This window comes from Ptychodera flava, chromosome 12 (assembly GCF_041260155.1).
Source record: "Ptychodera flava strain L36383 chromosome 12, AS_Pfla_20210202, whole genome shotgun sequence".
NCBI lineage: Eukaryota > Metazoa > Hemichordata > Enteropneusta > Ptychoderidae > Ptychodera > Ptychodera flava.
In genome coordinates this window covers 39,759,111-39,783,767 of record NC_091939.1, presented here as the reverse complement: position 1 = coordinate 39,783,767, position 24,657 = coordinate 39,759,111, and the positions used below count along the sequence as shown (strand labels likewise).

The window sequence follows — 24,657 nt, the reverse complement described above, 5'->3', positions numbered from 1 at the left end:
TGTCCGTTTTCAATCAACTTGTAAAGGTTCAACATGGGTGCACAGGGACGTTTGAATTTTCAGTGCCCGTCATATGAGCTTACGATTCTGTCAAGCACAGAAAGTTGTCTGTAAATTACCCATGATTCTTTCGTAATCATAGAAACGGTCAAAGGTTAATCTGTACAGCGAAAAGCTTAACCAACCAAAATTATACGTATCCACATGAATTCGCATAATAATGACGATAAGATTTTATTTTATAGGTAAAAACATTTATGATAAATTATTTTCACTTAATAACCTACGTGCTTAGTTGATATCCATGTTTTAATGCATTTCAGTTTATTAATCTCCCTATAAATTAATAGAAAATTTAGAAGCTTTGATACATCATATTTTAATTTGACACACTCTATTAACTAAATTCTAGAAAGTTCCAGAAAGTTGACAAAAGGATAATACTGATACAATCAAAATTACAAAACGAATACCAAATCTGCCAGCCAATATGATGCAACGTATCGTATGAATGGTAGAAAACTGCTCAGTACAGCCACGGTCCCTCCACGGTGGAGGGACCGTGGTACAGCCATAGAGAAGATGGAACGAAGATGTCATCATGTTCGCCTTACATTTTTTATATTTGGTTGAGATCACCAAAGGCCTGCGATGACATTGGAAGTATTGGTCATCTCACCTTACCATCTACAAGGCTACTTCAACTGTACAAAAATGTAATTCACCAGAAATCTGGTTTCAGTGAGGAAGTTATCGAATGGATGGAGGAAACAGCCTGCCACAAAGATCTGCCCTCAACTGCATACAGCGGAGGTAGTTTCAATGAGACGATCGTCAGGAAGACCTTCAGTTTGGCAGCAGGCAGGCTTGGCGGCAAAGTGAGACAACATAATTGGTCGGCGAGGTTGAACTCGGCAAGGAATGTCACACGATGGTCGTTTTGGAAATTAGCGATAGAAAGTCTCTGTTGGCGAACCATACTCTTCAGTTTGAATTTTTAGCCCACTTCCCAACCCGACAGATTCAGGTTTACCACCTTTTTATATTAGTTGGCAGGCCTATGATCATTTTAAAAACTTAGAGCTCAAAATCGAATTACAATAATGTTCGATGGTTGTCAGCCGTTCGGTTCTTCCTTAAGATACATTTCGAAGGGAACCTAGTTGAGGCTTCGATGAATGTAAAATCTAACAATTCAAAGTAAAGAGTATGTTTCGCAAACAGAGACTCTTCCTCCACCTATGTATCATACATTTAAACATATATTTAATAATTTATGATGAATTAATATTTAGACATTTGTAAGGCCAGCAGAAATTGTCACCTCGAACATGTATAATGGATGGCCCAATAACCCACTGTGACAATAGTGGGGTAAGTGGGTCAATTCGACAAACTTTTTCACGGACCTGTATTTTGCATATTTATATTTTTAATGTCATTGATCATATTTATCTGTATGCCAATGGTCACCCTTCACATTAAATAGTACGTTTCATAGTATTTGTTGGAATCATTAAATGTATATGAGACAAAAACCCTCAAGTGGCAACTTACGTCTCTTTCCCCTATCCCTGATGAGACAATTATATTTTGTCTGGACTCAGAACACGCTGTCAAACGCTCAAGAAACAATGCACTGAAAAGTGGAAACAGAGGGGATCATACGATGTAGTTTTACATGGCGGCACTGGCACGATGTGTACTATTGGGATACAGACTGGGATGTGGACCCGGATATGCATGGAGTTAATTACAGACTAAACAGAGAACACAGTTATCCTGTGTTTTTTTTTGGTTAAAAATGAGAAACCATTTTGCAGAACAGACACTCGACAAAGACATGCTGCATTTGAGCATTTGATGAAGTGCTTCCAGGCCAGCCAATCTGACGGTAGTGAATATCTTAATGGGACAATCGACTTTTTACGGTACACCAGTGTACCAGTGTCTTTCTTCAGTGACGACAGAGAAATAAAGGGGAGAGAAGACATCTTAAGAATTCAGGAATTAAACACCTCAAAGAATTGGTATGAGTCATGGAAAACAAAGCGTAGACATAAAAACTAACGAATAAAGCAAAATTGCAAATGTCGATGTCAAGCGAGACCAAGAGAAATGTGTTTTGTACCACCGCTATCATCGCAATCTGCAGGAAACGAGCGAGAAACTTGCTCCAAACACCTCCCAGTAGATTGAACAGTTACATTGTTGAAAACTTCTCCTGCCAACAGCGGTCAGCTGAAAATTTTCCCAACACAAATCTGTCTGACCTGCTATACTCTACAAGTGTCAGCTCCATAATACTAGTACTTCTCTATGGCAACAAGGTACCAAAATATCACGTTTCTGTGAGGCAGATATCTTTTGATAACTCCCCCCGCGGCCGTTCTGATAGATTGTACTGCTCCTGAGTAGTCAAACCAAGTCTTGACAGTATGTTGTCGTGTATCGGGAATTGGCGACATATGTTCTCGATTAAAGTTTAGCAATACCGACCGCTAAAATTGGCGAGGACTAGGCCTAGAAGTCTCGACGGCGGGACTTTGGTGACAGGTGTATTCGATAAAGAGCTGTCAATTTTCCGTACATACACTGTAAGTGCGTGAATAAGAATGTTAGCGGCGGGACCAGGGTAACTGATTGTCCGGTTAAAAACTGATAATCTTCGGTACCAAATGTACGGGTATATGAATGTCGGATGGCGGCGATTGGACGACAATGGGCTGCCGGGGACAGGTATGCCGGGAAAGAGGTTTAAAATTCCCCGTACAAAAAGCGCGTAGATTGGAATCGCTGCCAACGGGCAGCAGACCACAGGTGTGTCCGGAAAAGGGTCGATATTTTCCGTACCGAAAGAATGTGGATTAGAATGGCCTTCAGCGGGCAGTTAGCGAAAGCTTTACCCGAAAAAGGATGGACAATCTGCCGTACCTAAGGTCAGTGAAATTGAATGACTCTTAGCGTGGAGCTTGTGATAAGTGCCCGATAAACAGCTGACTATCTTCCGTAGCTAAAGTGCGGGGATTCCAATGGTCATCATATACGGAGAGAAACCGACAAGTATGCCGCTGCAGTACTACCAACCTCCCGTCAGAAAGACAAAAATGTAAAAAAAAAAAAAAAAAAAATTCTGCGTCTATATTTGCCGCAGATGGTAATATTTATAACTGCCAAATATCAAACTGAATTTAGATTTCTTTTTTAAACGAAATTTAGCTTTCAATTAGTCAGCAAAAGTTAAATGGCACAAATGCCTATTGGTGTGTGTGTGTGTGGCAGTGACACTGTTCTACGTGACTTAAACGTCTTTCCCGAGGCAGTTGACGGTTGTGCTGATAGAAGCTTAAGAAAGTCTCGTGCTGCTTCTGAGTGGTCGAACCAAGTCTTGACAGTACGGATGTATGTTGTCGTATATCGGGAATTAGGTGACAAATGTGCTGGGTTAAAGTTTTGCATTACCGACCACTCAATTTTGCGAGGACTAAAGAGTCGGGCGGCGGGAATTGGCGAGAGGTGTATCGGATAGAGAGTTGTCAATTTTCCGCACATACCCTAAGTGCGTGAATAGGAATGTGTCAATGTGTCATTCTTAATTCAGAAATAGAATGCTAACAGAGCAAAGTTAACTCAAGATCGAAATTTGGTCCGATTTCAATGTAAATGGTCAAGTGAACCGATGAAATCATGAAATTTTCCCATATTTCGACTTTCATTCTCTGATTTCAGGGTGACAAAATGGTTGGCCGAATAATGTCACGGATTATTTGCACGGTGACCCCTGATTTTTATTATTAAAGCGCAAGTAATGCTAACTTTTGATGATAATTTCACCATTTCCATTTTGAATGTGAACCATTATTCGTTGTTCTTCTTCCAAAAGAGTGTTGATATACCGTCAATTATCATATCATTACACTCATTACAGAATGGTTGTAAAATGTATTGTTATTGTTGAACACTGACTTCTGGTCCGGTCTAGAAATGTAAACAACCATGCATTTTACACTAAGTTGACAAGCTAAATAGTGGGTGTTTCAACATTCTTTGGGGAGTGAAAAAAGAAGTTGAAATTGATTTACAAAATAAAAATAATGAAAAAATCATCAAAAGTTAGCATTACTGGGCTTTAATTATGAATTATGAATACTTGAAAGTTCCTTCTCGAACATTTAAGCAAGTCTCACTTTACCTTAAAGTTAATGCTATTTTTAGCACCGGGACGCTTGATTACGGTATCTATCAATCAATACTTCACTCTACGAGAAAACAAACACAATTTTTTACAAGCTTTGCATGACAAACTGTTTATCTTTTGTAACGTATCATACAAAACATTAAAATAGCAGACGGAAAGAACTTTCTCATCTATTTTATCGTAATGTTTGTTGTATTTTACGGTAAATTTGTTCTATTGCATGATCAGATTCCTGTTCTACTCCACAAAATCATGTCCAAATCCTCAGTGTTTAAGTTTTCAAAACAGCAGTTTCTCGAGCTACTTTCCTGTGTAACACTATGGAAAAAACGCCCTCATATTTGAGTAATAATTTGCGATATCATAACCAGGCACACTTGGCCAAAATATGGGCAAGCGTGCATTGCTGAACAAGCTTCATTCTGGTTACTACGAGCGTCGCTATCAACAAACATTCCATCCATAAACAAAGCCAGCGCGGGATTCGAACGTCTCCTTCTGATGATCCTACGGTACGGGCGACAGTAAAGTTAGGTTGCGTTCACAAAAACTGGTAGGGGGCTTGAGGAATTAAGAGGGATTCGACAATTCTGGGGTAGTAGAGGGGGAGGAAGACTGGAAAGTTTTGCTCTACCTGAAAGTTTGGTCTACTTATAAGAGAGGGATGGTCTGAAAATATTATGGTTCCCAACATATTGTGATCCAATGTTCTAATGTTAGTGATAATTGAACGAAATCTAGAACAATTTTGTGGCATTTCATGACTTTTTATCGCTAAAACGTCTAAAAATGTACGAATGCCACTGAAATTCGTTAAAAAAGTACGCCTAGTAACGGGGTAGAAGCTGCAACTGTTGATAATTTTTTCAATACTTCTATGCAATGTATCAAATAAAGTTTCTTACTGTCTCCCTTAAGCATGCTGAAACACAGTTTGTCGACAAAGCCTCTATATATACATATCGGTGATAATTGAATTCGAGTCCAGACTGAAAGTCATTTGTTAATGATACAAATGCGCAGTACACAGGCTTTTTTGCAAGATGAATTCTGGACAGTCCAACATGTTGTAGGGAGTAGAACAAGAACGTAGTTGTATAAATTGTTGTATAAACAGGCAATATCACTGTCGCTGCATACATGATATTGTCTGTGTAATTTACGACAGGTTACACCTCGATTTATGCCTCATCTTTTGTTGATTTACGTACGCTGCTCGACAAGTTCTACAAGTGAACAAACGACGTCATTATGTGAGCTTATATCAATGTGCGACAGGATACAGCCATCGTTTTTCCGGAAAAAAAAACCCAAAATGGCGATAAATGTTTGATATCCATGTATTTCCATCTTTGCAAAATATTTTCAACTACATATTTATCATTCCATAAGGTATGTGCAAAATATCAAAACACATTAAAAACTATAAAATAATACAACATCAGCGTGTGGTGTGTTATAAAACACCTATAACCTGGTCTTTATTCGGGCTATAGCGCCCGTTTATTACACAGGGACGCGTTATCTTTCGAATGTAGTCATGCGGTGCTCTACATGAATAATGACGAGTGTTGGTACTATGTGTACCCATTTTCGAACAATTTGACTCGATTTTTTGCAACAATTGTTTTCCACGTTTGCTTGTTCATAATAACATATTAATGCTAAATAAATACCTATATATTTCAATCTGATTGTAAAAATAGTATTTTCAAGATTAAGTGTATCGCCGCTGTTCTTATGGCGATGTGTTTCTGGTAACACACGGCCCCTTGGGGTATAATAAACTGGTGCTATAGCCCTCACGACCAGGTAATAGGTGTTTACCAATCAATGATTTAGCATTATCTTCGCTGGAAACCTGCTTTCACGCAAATTACTAGACTACGATATTTATTACTTGAGGAAGTCCAGTCTTCGAACAATCGAGGAAAGGAGCTTCTGCGTGTGAACACATTTAAACAGTGTCAGGGCTAGAACATTTCCTAGGACGGGTATAATATTTTTTTTAACTTTGCGAAAAAAAGCTGAGAACTGCAAAGCAATCTGGTGTCAGAAAAACTCTCTAGTTGTTACAAATGGCTAGCATTATCATCAGTGCTGTTCCTGGGATGGTAACACACAATCTACACGCTGCACCAGAGTCTGCATTGAAACAAAAATAGGAATCATTGTATTGGCAAAGGTTGAATCAGCAGGAATTTTGAAAAAGAAATAAGAGTTGAGAGACGTACATATGGATGTAATATTTTGAAGCGCTCTGGACAAGACTTCTGCATTTTATGAGAGACGTTAAGCTTATGTAAAACTGTAAATAGCCTATGTGTACCTTTTCTGCATATTTGAAAGTCAATCGTGCATGAAAATTCATGGAAATCAATGAGTCACTCATCAGGTATTTGAGAATATTCAGAATCTGACCAAATGGTTAGCATTAATCATCCTACGACCGTGATCATACTTACCATTGGACGACCCGGATTCAGTCGTTCCTTGTTCAGTCTGTCCTTGGTCAGTCGTTCCTTGGTCAGTCTGCCCTTGGTCAGTTTGTCCTTGTTCAGTAGGTTCTTCTTCAGCTTCGCATGTTTCTCCAGTCATGCAACATGGACATGATGTGTCGGAAGGACATTCTATGTCAGGGTGACATCCACACTCAGCAAACACTGCCAGAAAATATTTTTAAAACATGTGTTGTGTTGCGGGTAATTTTGAGGAATCATCTTCATGTATGCATTACCTGGCTACTTTTAAATATAATGACAACATTGCATCACTTATACAACTTTTATGGGTCTATAGGTAAACTCGGACTGTTTTGAATAGTCAGATCCGTTTACATTTGCAACGCTCGGTCAGTAATTCCAAATAATGCATATCATGAGACGGTACAATTTGCAAGCGAAAACGAGCCTAAGTTTTCCAATACCAAATTGGTATGAATTCAGAAATCTGTTGGACTTGGTAAGAACGGACGCAGGTTCATTCAACATACACACTGCTCTTCTCTTGACGCATGAGCGATTGGTAGAAGTGTAAAATGCAGAAATACTTCACGAGTCAAAGTAAAGAATTCGTTTGCCTAGATGATATTCGTACCACCCTTCATCAATTTTGAGGTAGTCACCTATTATTCAAATTAACTGTACACGTCCCCACTTGCAATTAAACCTTCCTCTGTGAATGAACATATTTTACAATGAATGAAATCAATTGTGGCTGAGATCTGTTAAGCTTATTTGGTCATGGCCACAAATCAATCAATCTTTATTATCCCAACTTTGGCAATTATAGCATTGTGGCAGTGACAAACATATATCCGAATAGACAGCTTTTTATCAAAAATCCTCACACACAGGTCAACTGTTCACTCAAAAACCCTTAACATGGGCCGATATCGTAGGGAATTCCGAAATAGCGGTAAAAATTTCCAAAATTTGTCTTGTTAATCTTTAACAATAGGGTTGGTGTTTTTGAATATCATTTTCTCAAATCCAATATAAAAGGTGTGAAAATATTGCGGGTTTCCCACTCCACTGGGGCGTGAAGCGACTTGCCACAAATCGTCATTGAGAATCTGAAGTTTGCTGGTGAAATTCCCTAGCAATGGTGAAAAAGATCCACAGATAGCTAGGGATTGCAACAACATGAACATTGATGTGTTTACTGTCCATGTGTTCCTCAAATACATGATTTTGTGGCAAAAGTGGGAGAACTTTGTATCCCAGTATATAGGCAGCGTTTCATATGTCATTTGTGAAGCACATTGCCAGCTGCGTCAGATGACTTTTAAAGATATCAAAAATGGAAAGATGGCTTGAAGAAACAACTGGACTTAGGTAAAGTTTTGTTCCTTCCATTAGCTGTAGTCAAGCTAGCGTATCTGGCAGTGACAGTGCTCTTTCTCTCTGACGTACCGTGACGCAAATCCTTTTTGGACCATAATCGGGGACGGGTGTGAATGATGGCAGTGATGGCGAAAATCGACTATCATTGAAAAGGCAGCGACCAGCTTTGTCAAAAAGTTTACTCTGTCCAGGATAACTGAATTAACTGAATTGCTAAATCTTGTTTATGGTATAGACCTATAGCCAGTTTCCTGCGAACAATAACACAACACACTCAAAACTGTAAAGTATGCATAGCCGCAACGACTGAGCAATGTAATTTAGTCGCTTGTCAGGCTGAACAAATGTTTAACGTTCTATGCCGATCTGTACCCCCCTCCCCCGTTCCAAAGATGCTGCACTCCTCGCACGCAAGATATTCTGAGCAACTTGTACACTTGATGATGCTGCACTACTGGTCCTGTTTCAAAATGACCTACGATTTATGTCCTGAACACATGTATCAGCAACAGTGATTGGTGTTTGCGGTCCTATAAGGTCCGCTTACAGCTCACTGATTGGCTGGGCCCTTTCTCTTTGGTCTCATTACCATGTAATGTTCATCTCACGGCACTGTGATTGGTTGCCTTTGTCACGGTGTTAACCTCGTTCTGTTGTGTTCCCTGCCTCACAATGTAGTGTCCAATGTACTTCCTAGATACCGTTGTGATAGCTAGTTTTAAAGTGTTTGCACTTGGCACGTAGTTCCATCAGAACGTACAAAGATAAAGACAAAAAGGCCGAGTTCAAAAAACGCGTGTATATTTCATTTGGCTCTGACTACTTGCTAGAAACGATTCAGTTTTAAGGTCTTATTTTGACTGTCGCTGTATATCGGACCTTTACTTATGAAACAGGCGACTTGAACACTAGATGATTGTGCACTATTTGTACACTGGATACAGCCGTTAGGGTCATCAGTCAGCCTGGGGTTACTGTGCGCTCATTGATCGAACGTTCCGTGCAGTGGAGATACAGCGAGGAGCGAGTAAAAATGTAAAATTTTCAAAGCGCGCGTCGAGAGGACTGGTTGACTGGTATGTAAGCTGACCGCCTTCCCTTTTTCCTATACTACTGTGTAATGGACGCCCCGGCCGATCGCCCATGTCTCACATATAACTCATACACGTACAGCGATTTTATCGAGTGCTACTCCGCAGAGAGGAGGCTCAACCCAGATAAAATACTAACTCGGTTTTAGTGATATCAATATTTCATAATCACAATTTATTATACGAAAATAATACCATATTTTAGACCATTCGACTAGTTCGCCTGTGCAATGTTTTGAATGCATCTCAGTCCACAATGATACTGACCTACAACTCGTTGAATAGTGTGTAGATAATGTACTTCACTTTACAGTGAAATGATTTGTTATGATTTTTAATAAAGATGGTAAGTTTCATTTGTCCTCTATTTATTCAGTTAACCTTTCAATCTAACATCGCTCCAGGTTTTTACTTGTGATGAGCTGTTACTGTAGATTGCTGATAGTGATATTTCATGTATATAGGATAACTTACCAGTATCACAGAGGTACCCAGACACACCATCCGGACAGGTACAGTCCTGGTTGTTGCATGTTCCACCATTCAGACATGGGTTGCTATCCGAACAACGATAATCTGTTACCATGCGAAAACAAAATCGTCGGGTCAGCAATTTGTTTAACCCGTAACAGCATGCTATGCCGAACGAGTGCAATTCAAGCTATTTGGCAAACGGGGTATAAAAACGAAGCAGATATACAGTCAGCATGAATTCTAATGCCCAAAGAAACCATTTACAACACAGTTGGAAATCGACACTGTCAACTCATATTCAAAAAAGTACTCAGTTACGATGGTTCGGGGATATTTATGGAGAAATTATGTACGCTATGGAGAAAGGGTAAGAAAAATCGTTGTGATCTGCTTCGACGGTAGAAATACTCCGCTATTTATATAATTGGGATAGGAACTTTATAAATTGATGATACCGTAGTGTCAAACACAAAGTAAAACGTATGTTTACCCTTAGTCGGCCCATTATGTAAAACCAAACAAACTATATGAACACGTTCTATCAGCCATGGGGTGGCCTAATTTATTTCAGTTCTGGGAAACCGACAAAAATTGTGACCGCGCACAAATCATGCGTGTCACTGCTAGGCCTACTCTTCAGTCCGGGTCAGCTCCAAAATTGGAGACTCATTATGATAATGTATTCCGGCATTCAGCCAATCATCGACCAGATTACATCATTAATAAAGTACAGGTCACGCTGGGTCACAAATTACCCACCAAGTGTGATCGGCAGTTTTGGGCCGCTTATTAAGCCCCTGTCTTGTGAATTTCGACGAATTTCGACAGTCAACATAATCCACGTGTTCTGCAGAAGGTCATGTCCAACAAGGAGTCCGATTAGTGGACAAATATTCGAAATATTGACGATTCATTTCTACCCCCTGTTTATCGATTTCGCTCAAGTACCGAGAATCATTTTGTGGATGTTCGTCATCTCTATTAGAAATACTGTTATAAAGGTTATTTGTGTAGGTACGCGTATAACATTTTGCAAGAAAGAAGAGCAATGTCAGAGCTTTAAAACGATACCTGTTTTGTAGTTGTCAAACGCAGACTAAAAATGGTACGCGATTTTGAAAATGTGTTGACAGAGTGGCCACACAACTGTTCCCCATACGGTAGAATTTGTATCGCTGCCATCTCCGATACAAATGGGGTATTCTGAACGATCTGTGTAGGTAGACGATTTATATTTCGCAGGACTTCAAGCCAGAGTCTAGGAATCACAGCGATATATGGGGTTTGGTTGTCTTAGCCAGAATAAAACTGGTACGCGATTTTGAAATTGTGTTTTGACAGAGTGGCCACACAACTGTTCGACATTATGACAGAATACGGCGCGGGAGTTCGACACAGTATGGCGTACGTAACGAAGGACGCATGTGGAGGTTGCCAGGAAATACAATTTTTACTGATGGCGCGCTGGCCGCTGATTGGCCAATGAGAGGGGGAAAATATTATGGTATAGCGTCTCCAATTTTGGAGCTGACCCGGACTGCTCTTGGGTACAGTAGCACTGTGAACACACACAAGGTCAAAAGGTCACACACGGTGTAGCCTGTCTACCCGAGCCGAGCCGAGGCCCGCACAAAATGCTATAAATGTGTGACAACGTGATTCTGTCGACAGCCTTCAGTAGTGCTGCATTTGCAAAGATAACGGTGGTCATATTTCTTACACTAAAACTTCACCTTCTTGATAGCTGTTGTTCATTTATTTTGTTGAGGAAAAGCTAACTGGAATTGTATTCATTCGTGCAGAGCATAAAAAAGCACATACAAGCAAAGAAAAGAATGAAAATGATTCTGATATTAATGTCGTCTACCGTCACTCTATTGATTTTAAGGACCAAAAATGTACTTATATGATGTCAAAACAAACAGAAAACTCTGACCTGTTTCACACAGCCGGCCAGTGTATCCATCTGGGCATGTACAGTCATTGTCAGAAGGGTCAGTTTCAATGACACATGTTCCTCCATTATAACAAGATACATCGTCACTGCAACGGATAACCTCTGCAATACGAAGAGAGAATTAAATTTGTACCGTTCTGCAATCACACTGCATTGCATGCACGACTTTGAATGTCAGTAAAGTGTAGTGCTTATACAGAGTGCACTTTCTTACCGATATTAATTTTGTCATCCGTCCTGGTTTGTTGTGCTTTTACATCACAATAATTTCGCAACACAACGATAAAATATATTGTTTGAGATCAGTCTGTATTAAAGGGACAAAGTCGGCCATTTTTTCATGAATTTTGTTTGATACGAGATACTACTTATATTCTTTGATATGTTGAAGGATATTGAATGAATGGGAGACCATGTATATGCGGCCCCGGTTTTAGACAAATTAAATGAAACCATAGCGAAAATGAATTAATGGTAATGACCATTAATTCATTTTCGCGTTTGTTTCATGTATCGTGTCTCAAACCTGGGTCGAATAGACGCATGGTCACCCATTCATTCAGTATCTTTCAACATGTGAAAACAATATAAATAGTATCTCGTATAAATTGAAACAAACTTCATGAAAAAATGGCAGACTTTGTCCCTTTAACTGAATTAAATTTACATTAGTATCAACCGAATATCTCGAGCCAAATGTGTAGTCTTGACATCATTTCATCTGTCATTGAAATTTCATCACTTGTGATGTTACATCACAAGAATTTTTGTGCTTTCTTCTTTGAACTTCTTGTTTGTTTGTTCGTCCTACCTACGTCACAGTATTGTCCAGTGAATCCATCAGGACAAATACAGGAGTTGTCTTCGGGTGGTAAGTCTGGAATAACTTGGCAAGTACCTCCGTTCAAACAACCGTGACCACAATTGTCGAACGAGTGGGTAGAATTAAAGGCACATTCAGCGTTACCTGAAATTAAAATTATGATGCAAATAAGAAACCCAGTTGTACAATCGAGAGCTGGATATTCTAAATATGATATTATGACCAAAGGGAGAGACTGCATGAAATTTTTAAAAAGTCAATTCATTCATTCATTCATTCATTCATTCATTCATTCATTCATTCATTCATTCATTCATTCATTCATTCAATCTTTTATTTCATTGAGTAAGGCCAGCGGCCTCTTTCGTCACAAACTCTCAAATAAATTGTCATTTTATGTCAAAGTTTAAGAAAAACATTTTTACAAGTGTTAAACAATAATTATAGAGCATATTCATAATAATTCTTACATGCCGGATACAGATTCCAATCAATTAATTTTGCAAAATTACATAAAATCTATCCTCTTCCTTTATACTATTCACAATAAACTTGGCCAGATCGTTTGGCGCTTCATTAATGTACTACAATTGCAATATGATAAATCAAATAGAATCGATTAGATAAGGTAGAGTAAAATTGTTATGTGATGAATTGATGTACTGTATTGAAATTGAATTGGATTTCCATACGAAACAATGCTATATTTCGAAAGATGAGAAGGTGAACGTCCTCACGTGACTGTAAAAATGAATTATTGTTTACCTTACCTTGCAAAATAAAGGAAAAGCTCTTACTTTTAAAATCTGGAGTTTTGATATTAGCCCTACAACGATAATTCTGCTTCGCGTCGTAACGGAATGTTATAGTTCAACAACTCGTTTGGCAAGAAAACTCAACGCCGTGGTAGATGCAATGCCGTTCGCAGTGGGATAAGGAGTTTAAGAATACAGGGTACAATTTTTAACTTGGATTTACCGCGTGAAAGACAAAACTATTCAGGTGATTTGCAACTATGTAAACACAAATTCAAGTTAGATATTTTTCAAAAATTCAGGAAGTAACAGGTCTATATTGTCTCCCTCCCAATAATGCTTTCGATGTACAGCAGTTTTCTCCATTCACAACATCCCCAGCACGTTTAGTTTCAAATGTAGACCAGTGCAATATTTTTCGCTCAATAGTCTCATCAGAGTAAGAAGTACGGATGAAACACGATTGCCAAACTTGAAAACTTTATCTAAATATAATCATGAGATCGCTATTGACAAACATTTTGACTCTTATAGATGATTTTCCCGACAATTCGTAACACAACAAGTCCAAACAACATATCGAGTGGTGGTATCGCTTTCCAGACCACGAAGTCTCGGTCATAGTTATGGTAAAACGACCGGCTGGTGACGGGGCAGATGTAATTGGTAATGGACATATTGAGGAGCAACTTGCAAAAAGGACTGGTCCTTCGTCTCCATGGTGAGGCGCGAAGTCACAGAGTTAGCCGAGCATAGCAGATGTTCAGCAAACTGTATGCTCGCTTATTTTCCATAGTTATCACATCGTAGATCCAAACGTTGTAATTTCTATTACCATATCTAGGAAGCCACTATTACCATATCTAGGAAGCCATTAGTTTTATGGGGAGGGGTTGAATTTTTCCATTTTCTTCGGGTGTCAAATATTAAAATTAGAAAGTTTTAGGGGCATGGTTATATTTTACAAATGGTTTGTATGGAACGACAAAGAACACCTGCTTATGTAATTTGGGTTTTCCTCATTTAGTTTTTGCTGAGTCATTCGTCGTTAAAAAACATTATGGAAAATAACGTTTTAACGGTATATTTGCTTGACTTATTGGTAGGTGCACCAGTATTGCAATATATTTTTTTATTCTTTTCCTCTAACAATCTAAATTAGACTTAAATGACTCAGCAAAAACTAAATGAGCGAAACCGAAAATACATGAAATATTTTGGTTTCACTTGCATTTTATTCAAGCATAAATTCTTAAAGCTTGGTGCAATACAAATGTAATTTTGAACGAAGACATCAGTATGTAGGCGCATTTTTTCAGGGTCATTGCAAAAACACTCATTTGCAAATTGTTTCTTGTTAAAATAGAAAGCGTCACTGTGTAATTGATAGTACTCGTTTTCTAAACTTTGCGATTCTAGTCGGAGTGCATATGACCCTACAAGAGCTCTCCCGATGACATGGTGGTGTCTGCCGTGTGCGAGCATGATTCTGGTCGGCAGCCTTAGGGTTCGACCATTAGATCTTGGGAGAGGGGGTGGTCACAATGAAATTGTAAACATTTGTTTTTACAATTGTAAATTTCTAAAAAAAAATCGTCCAAATGAGAAAAGCTGTGCTATTTTTTTCTGAGTAAATTTTCAGATTTATTATTTTTTTTAGTTCGACGCTGTCTGAGAATACAATGTACATCCATATCACTAGCGCAAATAAGATTGTGTGCTGTAACCCCAACATACATTTACAAATGGCCTAGTGATTTATATTGCTGATAGATTTTGCGAAATGTTGCAGATCATCTTGCAGTCTATTATCAAAACACACGGGATGTCAGCTATTTGGCTATGCAGTTATATGTTCATTCCATCGTGTGTCCTTCAGTAAGAAGGGAAATTGGTGTGTGTTGTTGGCCACTGTAATCCGCCTTGCCTTTCCTCTTTACAATCCTACCTATTTTATTGTTACATACCTATCTTATTGTTACATAAAGCAAAGTCGACAAGCGATATCCTTTCGGCACATCTTGAAATAATACCAGTACTGATCCACAAATGCGCACTGAATGTCCAACAGTACTGCCTAATATTGGAACAGCAGGAAATGAAGAAGTGGTGGAATCAGAGACTGATCTTTGCACAACCAATTACAGTCCATCTGTCACTCCTGGTTGTGTAAACAATTCTGAACAGATGATTCATATAAATGAGACAAATCAGAAAAAAGACAATGTTGGCAATGAGTTTCCCTCCCTACATGATGACCTGTATATATCAACATCAGAAGATACAAGTAGCACATTTTCGTGTACATCTGACACATCTTCCTCTGAAACATGGTCTTCTTGCTCCTCAGTAGCTTCCTATAGTTTTGAAAATTGACTATTTGGGTTTCCTGGCTTCCCTTTCTACTGCATGGTGAAATGCCTACATTCACCCGGCCAAACATCATGCATATCTCATGATTTACGATTGATCTTGACAAGCTGAGAAGCTGTTTGCAAAATAAATTGAAATTTGCTTATTTGTGTTTTTAGGGCAATTTTTGCCCTTTTATTATCAAAACATCTATTTCTCTGTAGCAGCATGTCCAAATTGAGTGGACGTGTAAAGATGTGGTGAAATTTCAATATTTGTCTTTTTTGTATAATTTATGCCATTTATGGTCAAAAAATCTATATTCTCTGAAAGGGCTTGTCCAATTTCTTTGAAATTTGCTACATAAGTCCCTTAAGATTTGTTTAAATCATGCTCTTTTTTTTCTGGTGGAAAAATTCTTCAGATAATTGTCATTCAGCATTTGCTACACACAAACGATTAGTCATGCAGATTTATTCAGTATTTGCTATAGAGAAACCTCCAAAGTTCAATCCTTTTGTGTGTTTTTGTATTTGGATTTGTTGGATAGATGGCATTCTACGTGGTGTATTGTCGACTGTTAAAAAATGTGTTGCTGTTGTTTTTAAGGCTGTTTTTTGAGAAAAAGAACTTAAAATATTTCTACTCGTTCACACATTCTTGCATTTTTCATTTCAATAAAATGCTGTGAAAAAAATGAGCCTGATGTGGCCTGCATCAGTTCACCTTGATCTTAAAAGGCAAATATAACTTTCTGTCTTGACAACCATACCATAGTTTTAATGTTTTACATAGTGTACCTGCTTGGTCTGTACGCAGGAAACAAGTAGAAAACAGGCTCTATAATTTTATAATTTTCAAGTGATCAGAATACAAAAGTCCTGAAAAGATAAGACGATCACAATTTCCAGTCACTCTAAATGTATACAATAAAACTAAAAATGTACACGGAGGGTGTACTAAAAATACAGAAAGCTACTTCCTGTCGGTAAAATCTTTAAAAACTCAAGATTTTAAAGACTTTTGCAGATTTTTTTTACGCATTTGTAGTCTTATTTATTTTTTTCATTTTGCAAACTAGTTTGAACATTTTTTCCCCCTAACTTCCTGCTCTGAATTTTTTTTCCTTCTGTTTTTGACCAACCCCTCCAAAGATCTAATTGCCCGTCCCTTAGGGTACGACATGAGCCTTTTGTGAAAACAATGTTTTTTATAAACGTTTCTTCCAAGTTTCATGACAACAACAAAAACAACTTCTTTACAAACTGAATGTATTTGTACAGACCGCCGCAACCTGAAACTATAGTGAGTTAGTCACTTTGTATTTATACAAATGGTGTATTGAACCTTAACCATTTTCTTGTTTACGTATCAAACTCTCAACATCACGACCTGTCGACAAGCGATCGATTAATAACTGGTATGACGAGAACATACATTATTCTCTTTAAAGCTTTCATTTACCATTCTTTGAACTGGTAGAAAAATCGCGGTTTTCACACCGTACATGGACATTGCCCTAAGCCGCTTTTTTCGGTCGACTGCACATGCATTACGTATACCCGTCACGGTACCGATCGCATTTCTACATGACGATACGCAGCGCAACAGTCTTTCTGTTGACCGTCTATAGTTTCAGTTAACGTTACAAGGATCTTCGTGAATGCCACTCCCTCATGAAATTTCTAAGTAGAGGTCATTGTTGAACATTGCATTGCAGAGGCATTTAAAGTCTTGTGTTCTGAAGATCGCTATAAAATCTAAATGCTTACATACTCGAGGCACCTCACCGAGCGACCTAACGAACAACGCAACAACTCGAGTGACCTGCATGCTCTGTTGCCTATAATAATAATCTTTATTACCCTTAATCATAATAATATCCCAATTCAATGATGAATGTACATCTGAGTTGTGCTGTGATAAAGGGTAAATGGAAACGGAAAATAGCAAATGCTAGTCTAGTCCGTTCCCAAAGCCATTTGATAAGTCAAATTTTCACGTTTAAAAGTAAATTTGACTCCGCCACCAATCGCGCTAATTTGTATTTTGACTTGCAGCAATACTGCGACTATAAGCTTATTGATCTTCAGTAAAAATTATTCACTGCAGCTTTGAAACAAATGAAAGAAAATGTCATATTATTGTAAGTCACTACCTCAAATTCTTCAAAGCCTATCGAGTTGCTCAGTCAGTACCTGGTTGAACTTGGCCTTAACTCACCTGATACGATGGTCAAAAACATGCCAACCAAGAGCCCGATCAAATACACACATGAACTATGAACGTCCATTTCGTCAACTTGATCCCTCTGTCTCACGGCTTTTCCCAGCAAAAGTGTTGAAGTATTGTGACGTTACACTGGCTCCTCAGTTCAAGGATTGTATTCTCTCTGCAATTCTCTCTGCAAGCCAATCAACCGAAGGTTCATTTGCATGAAACATTCACTCGTTTCACCTTTTAAAAATGCATGTACCGTGACTATTTCCCCACTGAGGGTATGTATAACCAACACGACAAAAGCAAACAAAAATCTAACTATATCCTATGTGGGGAGAATAATCGCGGGGACTGTTATAACTTCGGCAAGAACAAATCATAGTGAGTATCCTAGCAACGCACCGCTACGATCACCACCTGCCGAAGACATGACCTTTTTCACTCATACCGTGTGGATGTAAAACTTCCACGGGAATAGGTTTTTACTCCAATTATCATAACATTGCGATGAACCCGCGATTTGATTTTGGGCAATTTTCACGTTTAAAAGTAAATTTGACTCCGCCACCAATCGCGCTAATTTGTATTTTGACTTGCAGCAATACTGCGACTATAAGCTTATTGATCTTCAGTAAAAACTAGGTCATTGCCATTCCACCAATAACAGTGACTTTTATTGAAATAATGAAAAAACACAACTCAGTCATTCTTTCAGAAAAAAATTATTCACTGCAGCTTTGAAACAAATGAAAGAAAATGTCATATTATTGTAAGTCACTACCTCAAATTCTTCAATTGTGTTTTTCTCTCTCGTTTTCCATTTTAGATTTATTGTATTTGCTTGCAATATGATAGTATGCAAGAAATTTTCTATTATAACTATATGCACAGAAAATTTGATCAAAGTTGTCATAACCAAGTTGAAACTCCGAAGCATTCGGCTCGTATCATAGACGTTCGGTAGCAGTCTTCCTTAGCCATATCGATAGACTGCACGGCGTCGAGTGGATAACTTACCACCCAGCCATCAACGAGCTCGCAACTGTGGTTGACATCTACACCATCATGCATGTTAATGGATCACCTGCCAGGGAACGTTCAGTTTTTTGGTTGGATCAGGTGAACTGGAAACCCCCTGCTTCCGCATAAGGGAAATAAGTGAAGCCATACATGATGAGAACATTTCATGACACCCTGACAAGTCATTGCTACAGCAAACGTTTATATTTGGATATTTCAATATTTTGTTCTTTGTGTTATAAATCTACAGTACCTATATGTCTCTTATTAAGTTTTCGGCGGTTTTATTCATGCGCTTAAAGCGTGCACACACTGTAAAAATAGCGGACGCTAGACGCGTCTTTACGCGTTCAAAATGTACATGTCGGTGTTCAAATTTGAACGGCTAGTGTTCATATTGTTAACACCAGTGTTCATAATATTAACATTGATGTTCTAAATCTGAACACTATGTGTTAACAACGATCTCCTTCAAGTGTTCAAAAACTCTACATCACAGAAATTTTACAATACTGTGAAACAATTGACAGTCTTTTGTGCTTTTTACTTTACAGTGGCTATATGAACTTTACTATTGCTTCACTGTCGGTAAACGTACACGGATTTTGGTGTAACGAATTTCACACTAAGTGAAATATTTCCGGCCTACAATTGCTGAAAGCATGTTTTTTTCTAAAAAAGGAAGTATACAAAATAATTTTACACGTTTATTACGGGTTGAAAGTTCAAAAATTAGAAAAGAAAATCAGAAAACCACCATGAACGTTTTAATTTTAACATCGGCGTGCAAGAGGCTTTCTACTTCTAAACACTTGGTGTTCAAGTTTGATGCCTTTTCCTATCCCATGATGCATCAAAACGGAAGTTGCGACATTTTTCTTGTAAGCGCACCCTGAAGTCGTGATCGTGCGAAGCAAGACCAGAAAGGGTAAGTTTCCTCTCCAAAATAGTAAAAGGTATTAGATTTTTGAAGCATCTATATTATCGTCCTTTGAAATTAATTGTATTGTACCTTGAAATAGCTTAACTACGTGAGGAAACCTTTTTTCTTTCATGGCTGCTATACCAACAATTAGCTGTGACTACGCAGTGGTACTTTTGGCCATAGCCTATCGATCGATCTCACTCGGGTCAAGGGTCATCAAAACACATCTGTAGCGATAACCCTTGACCTGAGCGCGATCGATACGCCTTGCATAGTACTGCTGCGTAATCACAGCTAACACATGTCTTTTAGTAGACACAATCGCATGTAAAAGATCAGTTGAACATCGTAGAGTATACAATGTATTGTTTCAGCATATGGGAGTTTGGCTTTTTTATTTTAATCAGTTGATGACAAGAACAGCAAATATTTTGTAACAGTATTGAAGAGAGGCACTGTATATGAAAGTCTCCCCTTTTCCTTAACCTAATCAGCCCCTTGTCTTTCATTTGAAGTTTCATCTCGCCATATTACCTATTGTTGCATTTTTTCAGAATGTAAAAAGTTGGATTTAACTGAAAATCGAAGAGTTGTTATAGAAGCTGGTGGTACAGATAACGAAGAAGATGATTGTACAGGTAGCTGTCTGGAAACAAGCTTGAGAACCTCAGTTCATCTCTAATGGAGATTTAAACTTCCAAGGGTCAGTAACTGAATTTTGATAAATTTCTGTATTTTTGTTCTGAGTTAATCCAAGCTTTGGTAGCATGCTATGATCAACTAAATGTTGTCGCAGAATAAGCTTTCACAGACGTGTAGTCTCCCTTATTTAAATTAAAACTGAAAGCGACAGACCATTCAGAGTAAAAATGTCCACTCTGAACTACTGATTTTTCTGAAATTTTCACTCTGAATTTTCTGTCACTTTCTGCTTCAATTTTTCATCCCCCCTTGCATCTGATGAAGGAGAATTCACGTCTTTGAAAGCTTATGCCCTTGTAACATTTAGTTGATCAAAGCGTGCTACCAAACCGTAGATTATTTTGTATTGTAGCTCAACATGTCTCTCAACACTGGTTTTTAGCTTTGCTATCAGCTAAATAGGTGGATGTGCAGCCATGTCCTCAAATTTGTACATCCAAAGGTTTTTCTTCAAAACAGCCTGTACGAATCCTTTAATATTTGGATTACAGGTCCCAAGGGATTACCCTAATCAGATATGTTCGAATTGTGATGAAATATGCAAATTTATATTTTTGAGGCTAATTTTGCTATTCTTTGGCAAAAATCTTCTTCTTTTCTGCCGTCTTCAATATTGGTAAACATGTCCCTAAAAATGACCTTAGTCAAATTTGTGCTAGTTGTGATGAAATATTCAAATTTTATATTTCATGGCAATTTTGTCATTTTTTAGTCAAAAAATCTTTAAAAAATCTATTTCAAAACTGCTAATCGAATATTTTTGATATTTAGGACATAGATCTCTACTGATAGTCTTTTTCAGATTGTTCAAATTATGCAGAAATTTGCAGCTTTGTAATTTTAGGACATTAAAGACATTTCAGACATTTTTAAGACATTAGGGATTACCAGAATGTGATATATGCAAGTTATGATAAAATGTACATTTTTTTTCATTTTAAGTATGATTTTTACCATTTTTGGTAAGAAGATTTTATAAAAATTAATAGCAGGATAGACCAGAATTTGAAAGTTCTTTATGAATATGTTTTAAATTTCTGAGAAGTATATTTTTGAAATGTCACCCATTTATTTCAGGGTTTATTTAAAGATATTACAAACAAACAAACCTTTTGTTTATGAAGGACTTTGTTGGACAAGGAAATAGGTTTTACCCTTCCAAGGACCCACTTTCCCCACTTTCTGCATGTTGTGCCTTACTGTGACACTTTGACAACTTGACATGTTGTGTTTACTTTAGTGTGGACAACTATATACCATGTGCACCAGAGAAGCCTTGACTAACTTCTTTTTTCTTCAAAATTTACAATTGTCTATACAAGAGGAAATGTCTTTAAGAAACCATCTTACAAAAATGGAGTATGCATTTCATACATTTCAACACAATAAGTATGCCAAATTTTGAGCTTTTTCAGATTATTTTTGTACATTTTAAACAAGTATGAACATAAAACGTCATCCACAATATGGTGATTTTTATTGCTTATGTTTTTGATAGGAAGGTGTTAACACTGTTGGTTTTTTCCTGTGACAAACTTTACATACAAAGTTGCAATGTTTATTTGCCCATTTTACAGTAAAATATTGTACTTTACTCTAGAAATGTTTCGTGTATTTTTAGAATAAAATAATTTTACTGGATATCAATGGTCTGTAATGTTATTTCAAGGCTTGAACACCCTGTGAACGCCCAAAATTAAAGGTGTTCAACAAGCGCGCATCATGTGTTCTAGCCTTTAACACACTTATCGTTGAACGGCGTCCATGCGTTCAAAAAGTGTTACAGCCCTTTGAACGCGTAAAAGCGTTCAATTTTTTGAACACATTTCCTGTGCAACGTGTGTTCAGATATGGAACACCATGGTGTTCAATATAATGTCTGATGAACACGTAGCGTTCAAAATCTGCACACGTGTGTTCAAAAATTGAACGTTCGTTGAACACGTAGTGTTAAATTTCTGAACGTCTAGAGGCGTTCAAAAAGTGTTACAAAAAGGCGTTTAATTGGTGTTCTATCCTTTAACACTTAACTTTACAGTGCAGTGTGAAGTGCATTATGTTGACAATAATGTTGAATTCCGAACCTGAATTTTAAATATCAACATCACAGTCCCTCCATCACACATATACAGTCAATGTTGAAAAGCTGAAAAATTGGTCAATTACGTACCTTTCTATTGAAAGAGGACCTAAACATTTTTGCTGACAGGTGCAACAAACACTTGTAAAAGTTACTGAGCCTTTAATTACACCGACGTTGCAATTTGCAATCTTTGGTTTGGCATCGTATTTTGAACCCATGGGAATAATAAACTAATTTCAATTTTCAACGATGACAATGACCATAGCTAGTAGATATATAAATTTGTAGTAGGAAGTCGGCGAAAGGGATTTTCCCCAATACCCTTAATCTTCTTTAAACTCCTGTATATAAGGTGGATTGCGTCTGGAAACCTCGGCATTTCACAATGCAATTATGCTTATGCAATCAGTTACAGTTGAATTACTGCATCATAATCACCTTCACCAAGACATCATGTGTCTTGTATATCACTGGCTGCGATATGTTACTGTCATTGATTTGTAAAGTTTCCAAATGACTTTAATCGTTCTATGCAGCTTGTCCTTTCGTTCCTTCATCGCCATGAATATTTCCTGACCGTTCACCGATGATTTTGTTTCGGTTTACATCAAGCAAGTGCTTCAGAAATATTAAGCAGTTGTGTACTTTCGATAATGTAAGTACGAGGAGCACTTTTGTTGCAAAGTCAGAGTTGAACTCAAAGTTACGCTGGGACGCAGGATAAATGTATGTATGTAACTACAAAGTGAGTACTCTGTAGTTACATACATACATTTATCCTGCGTCCCAGCGTAACTTTGAGTTCAACTCTGACTTTGCAACAAAAGTGCTCCTCGTACTTACATTATCGAAAGTACACAACTGCTTAATATTTCGGAAGCACTCGCTTGAAGTAATCATCGATGAACGGTCAGGAAATATTCATGGCGATGGCTGCAATTGTACCTAAAGACGTGGAGTGCCACGTAACGCATTTATAGTCAAGAGAATACCGCTTAACAATAACGCAGACATATGTTTCTGCAGAAGGATTTGTTTTGAAAAATATATCGAATCCTGTGGCAGAAACCCTTGAGAGGAGAATTGTAGGAATTGATCAACGGTACCAAGGAAGACTATCTCCGGGCGACAGTTCTATTCAGGATGTAATTATCAAGATTGGATTTACCCCTTAGACGATGGTAGATTGTTCAATGCTGATTGAGCTGACCGAAGGTTTGCAGCGAGATTATTCACAGCAGATCAAAATCAAGGATCCTCTCAAGAGAAACGGTATTATAAACAATTCGGTCATATTAGAAGCAAGCGTCAAAATCAATGAAGGTGCAGATTCTACGATTGAATCTGACACGTTGCAAATGATCAGACATCTATCATGAATTCATGTCATGCTGTAAGATTCATCAGTGCCGGTATTTGTACCAGCTGAGCCTAACAGTTCCATTTGCGTAGATCACTCGTGCCTGACACTGCAACTGTAACGATGCAATTGTGTCAACTTCTGAGGATGTCAACAAACAATGTTCTTTATCCAGACAAGATAAGAGTGGGCAAAATTGAATGCAGCAAACGTTTAACAAATGGTAGGGTTTAGAGTCGGCAATACTGAAGCTAGCAAAAAGTTTATCAAGTGGTGGGGGTAACAGCGGGCAGTATTGAAGCAAGCCACAGTTTTAAAAGTAGCTAGTAGGGATAACAGGGTTAGCAAGAGTTGGCTTGAAGAGTGGGCAATATTGAAGCTAGCCAAAGTTAAGCAGGTGGTGAGGGTAAGAAGGGCAATATTCCAGCTAGCCAGGGTGTAAGACAATCTAGGTAATCGAACGATACGTGGCTATGATGCTGAAAAATGCTGAAAACTTAGTTTGGATAAAGGTAGGTGCTGAAAATAAGTCTGACTAATTGGCCAGGTCAAGGAGACATTTGACAGTGTATAGAAGGGTAGTTGTTGTAAAAGTACTGACGGTGTCCAAGATTCTATTTCTGGCATCGGTATTTGGAATACCTGATAAAATTTAAAGTGAAAAATCTTGTTTATGAGTTTCTACAATGGGAATATGCCATCAAAGGATCAACAGTGGAAAGCGACTACCAACAAGGAGGTGTTAAGAATGTTAATGTGACTAAGCAGGCTGGTGCTGTAAGTGCAACGCGGGTCAAAAGACTTGTTAAATTTTGGGTAAAAATGAAACCTGGGCTACCATCCCATGGTTTT

At 38.0% G+C, this 24,657-nt stretch overlaps 1 protein-coding gene across 1 annotated transcript; it reads right to left on the bottom strand.

Annotated features, from left to right (window-relative positions):
• Window positions 1-4,850: 4,850 nt before the first annotated feature.
• Window positions 4,851-17,886, bottom strand: LOC139145859 (delta-like protein 4). The gene is made up of 6 exons (XM_070717277.1): window positions 17,719-17,886; window positions 12,377-12,532; window positions 11,545-11,667; window positions 9,609-9,710; window positions 6,664-6,861; window positions 4,851-6,343 (listed from the first exon to the last, which is right to left on the bottom strand). Exons 1-6 carry the CDS (start codon window positions 17,786-17,788, stop codon window positions 6,264-6,266), a joined length of 729 nt encoding a protein of 242 aa, XP_070573378.1. The 5' UTR covers window positions 17,789-17,886; the 3' UTR covers window positions 4,851-6,263.
• Between the last annotated feature and the right edge of the window lie 6,771 nt (window positions 17,887-24,657).

What these genes read in the sequence shown, in the direction of transcription:
- LOC139145859 (XM_070717277.1), bottom strand. Translation starts at nt 17,788, where the DNA reads ATGGACGTTCATAGTTCATGTGTGTATTTGATCGGGCTCTTGGTTGGC. An exon ending in TGGCCGGCTGTGTGAAACAG is followed by an intron (nt 9,711 to 11,544) that starts GTCAGAGTTTTC and finishes GCATGGTAACAG; the next exon opens with ATTATCGTTGTTCGGATAGC. An exon ending in TGGGTACCTCTGTGATACTG is followed by an intron (nt 6,862 to 9,608) that starts GTAAGTTATCCT and finishes ATTTTCTGGCAG; the next exon opens with TGTTTGCTGAGTGTGGATGT.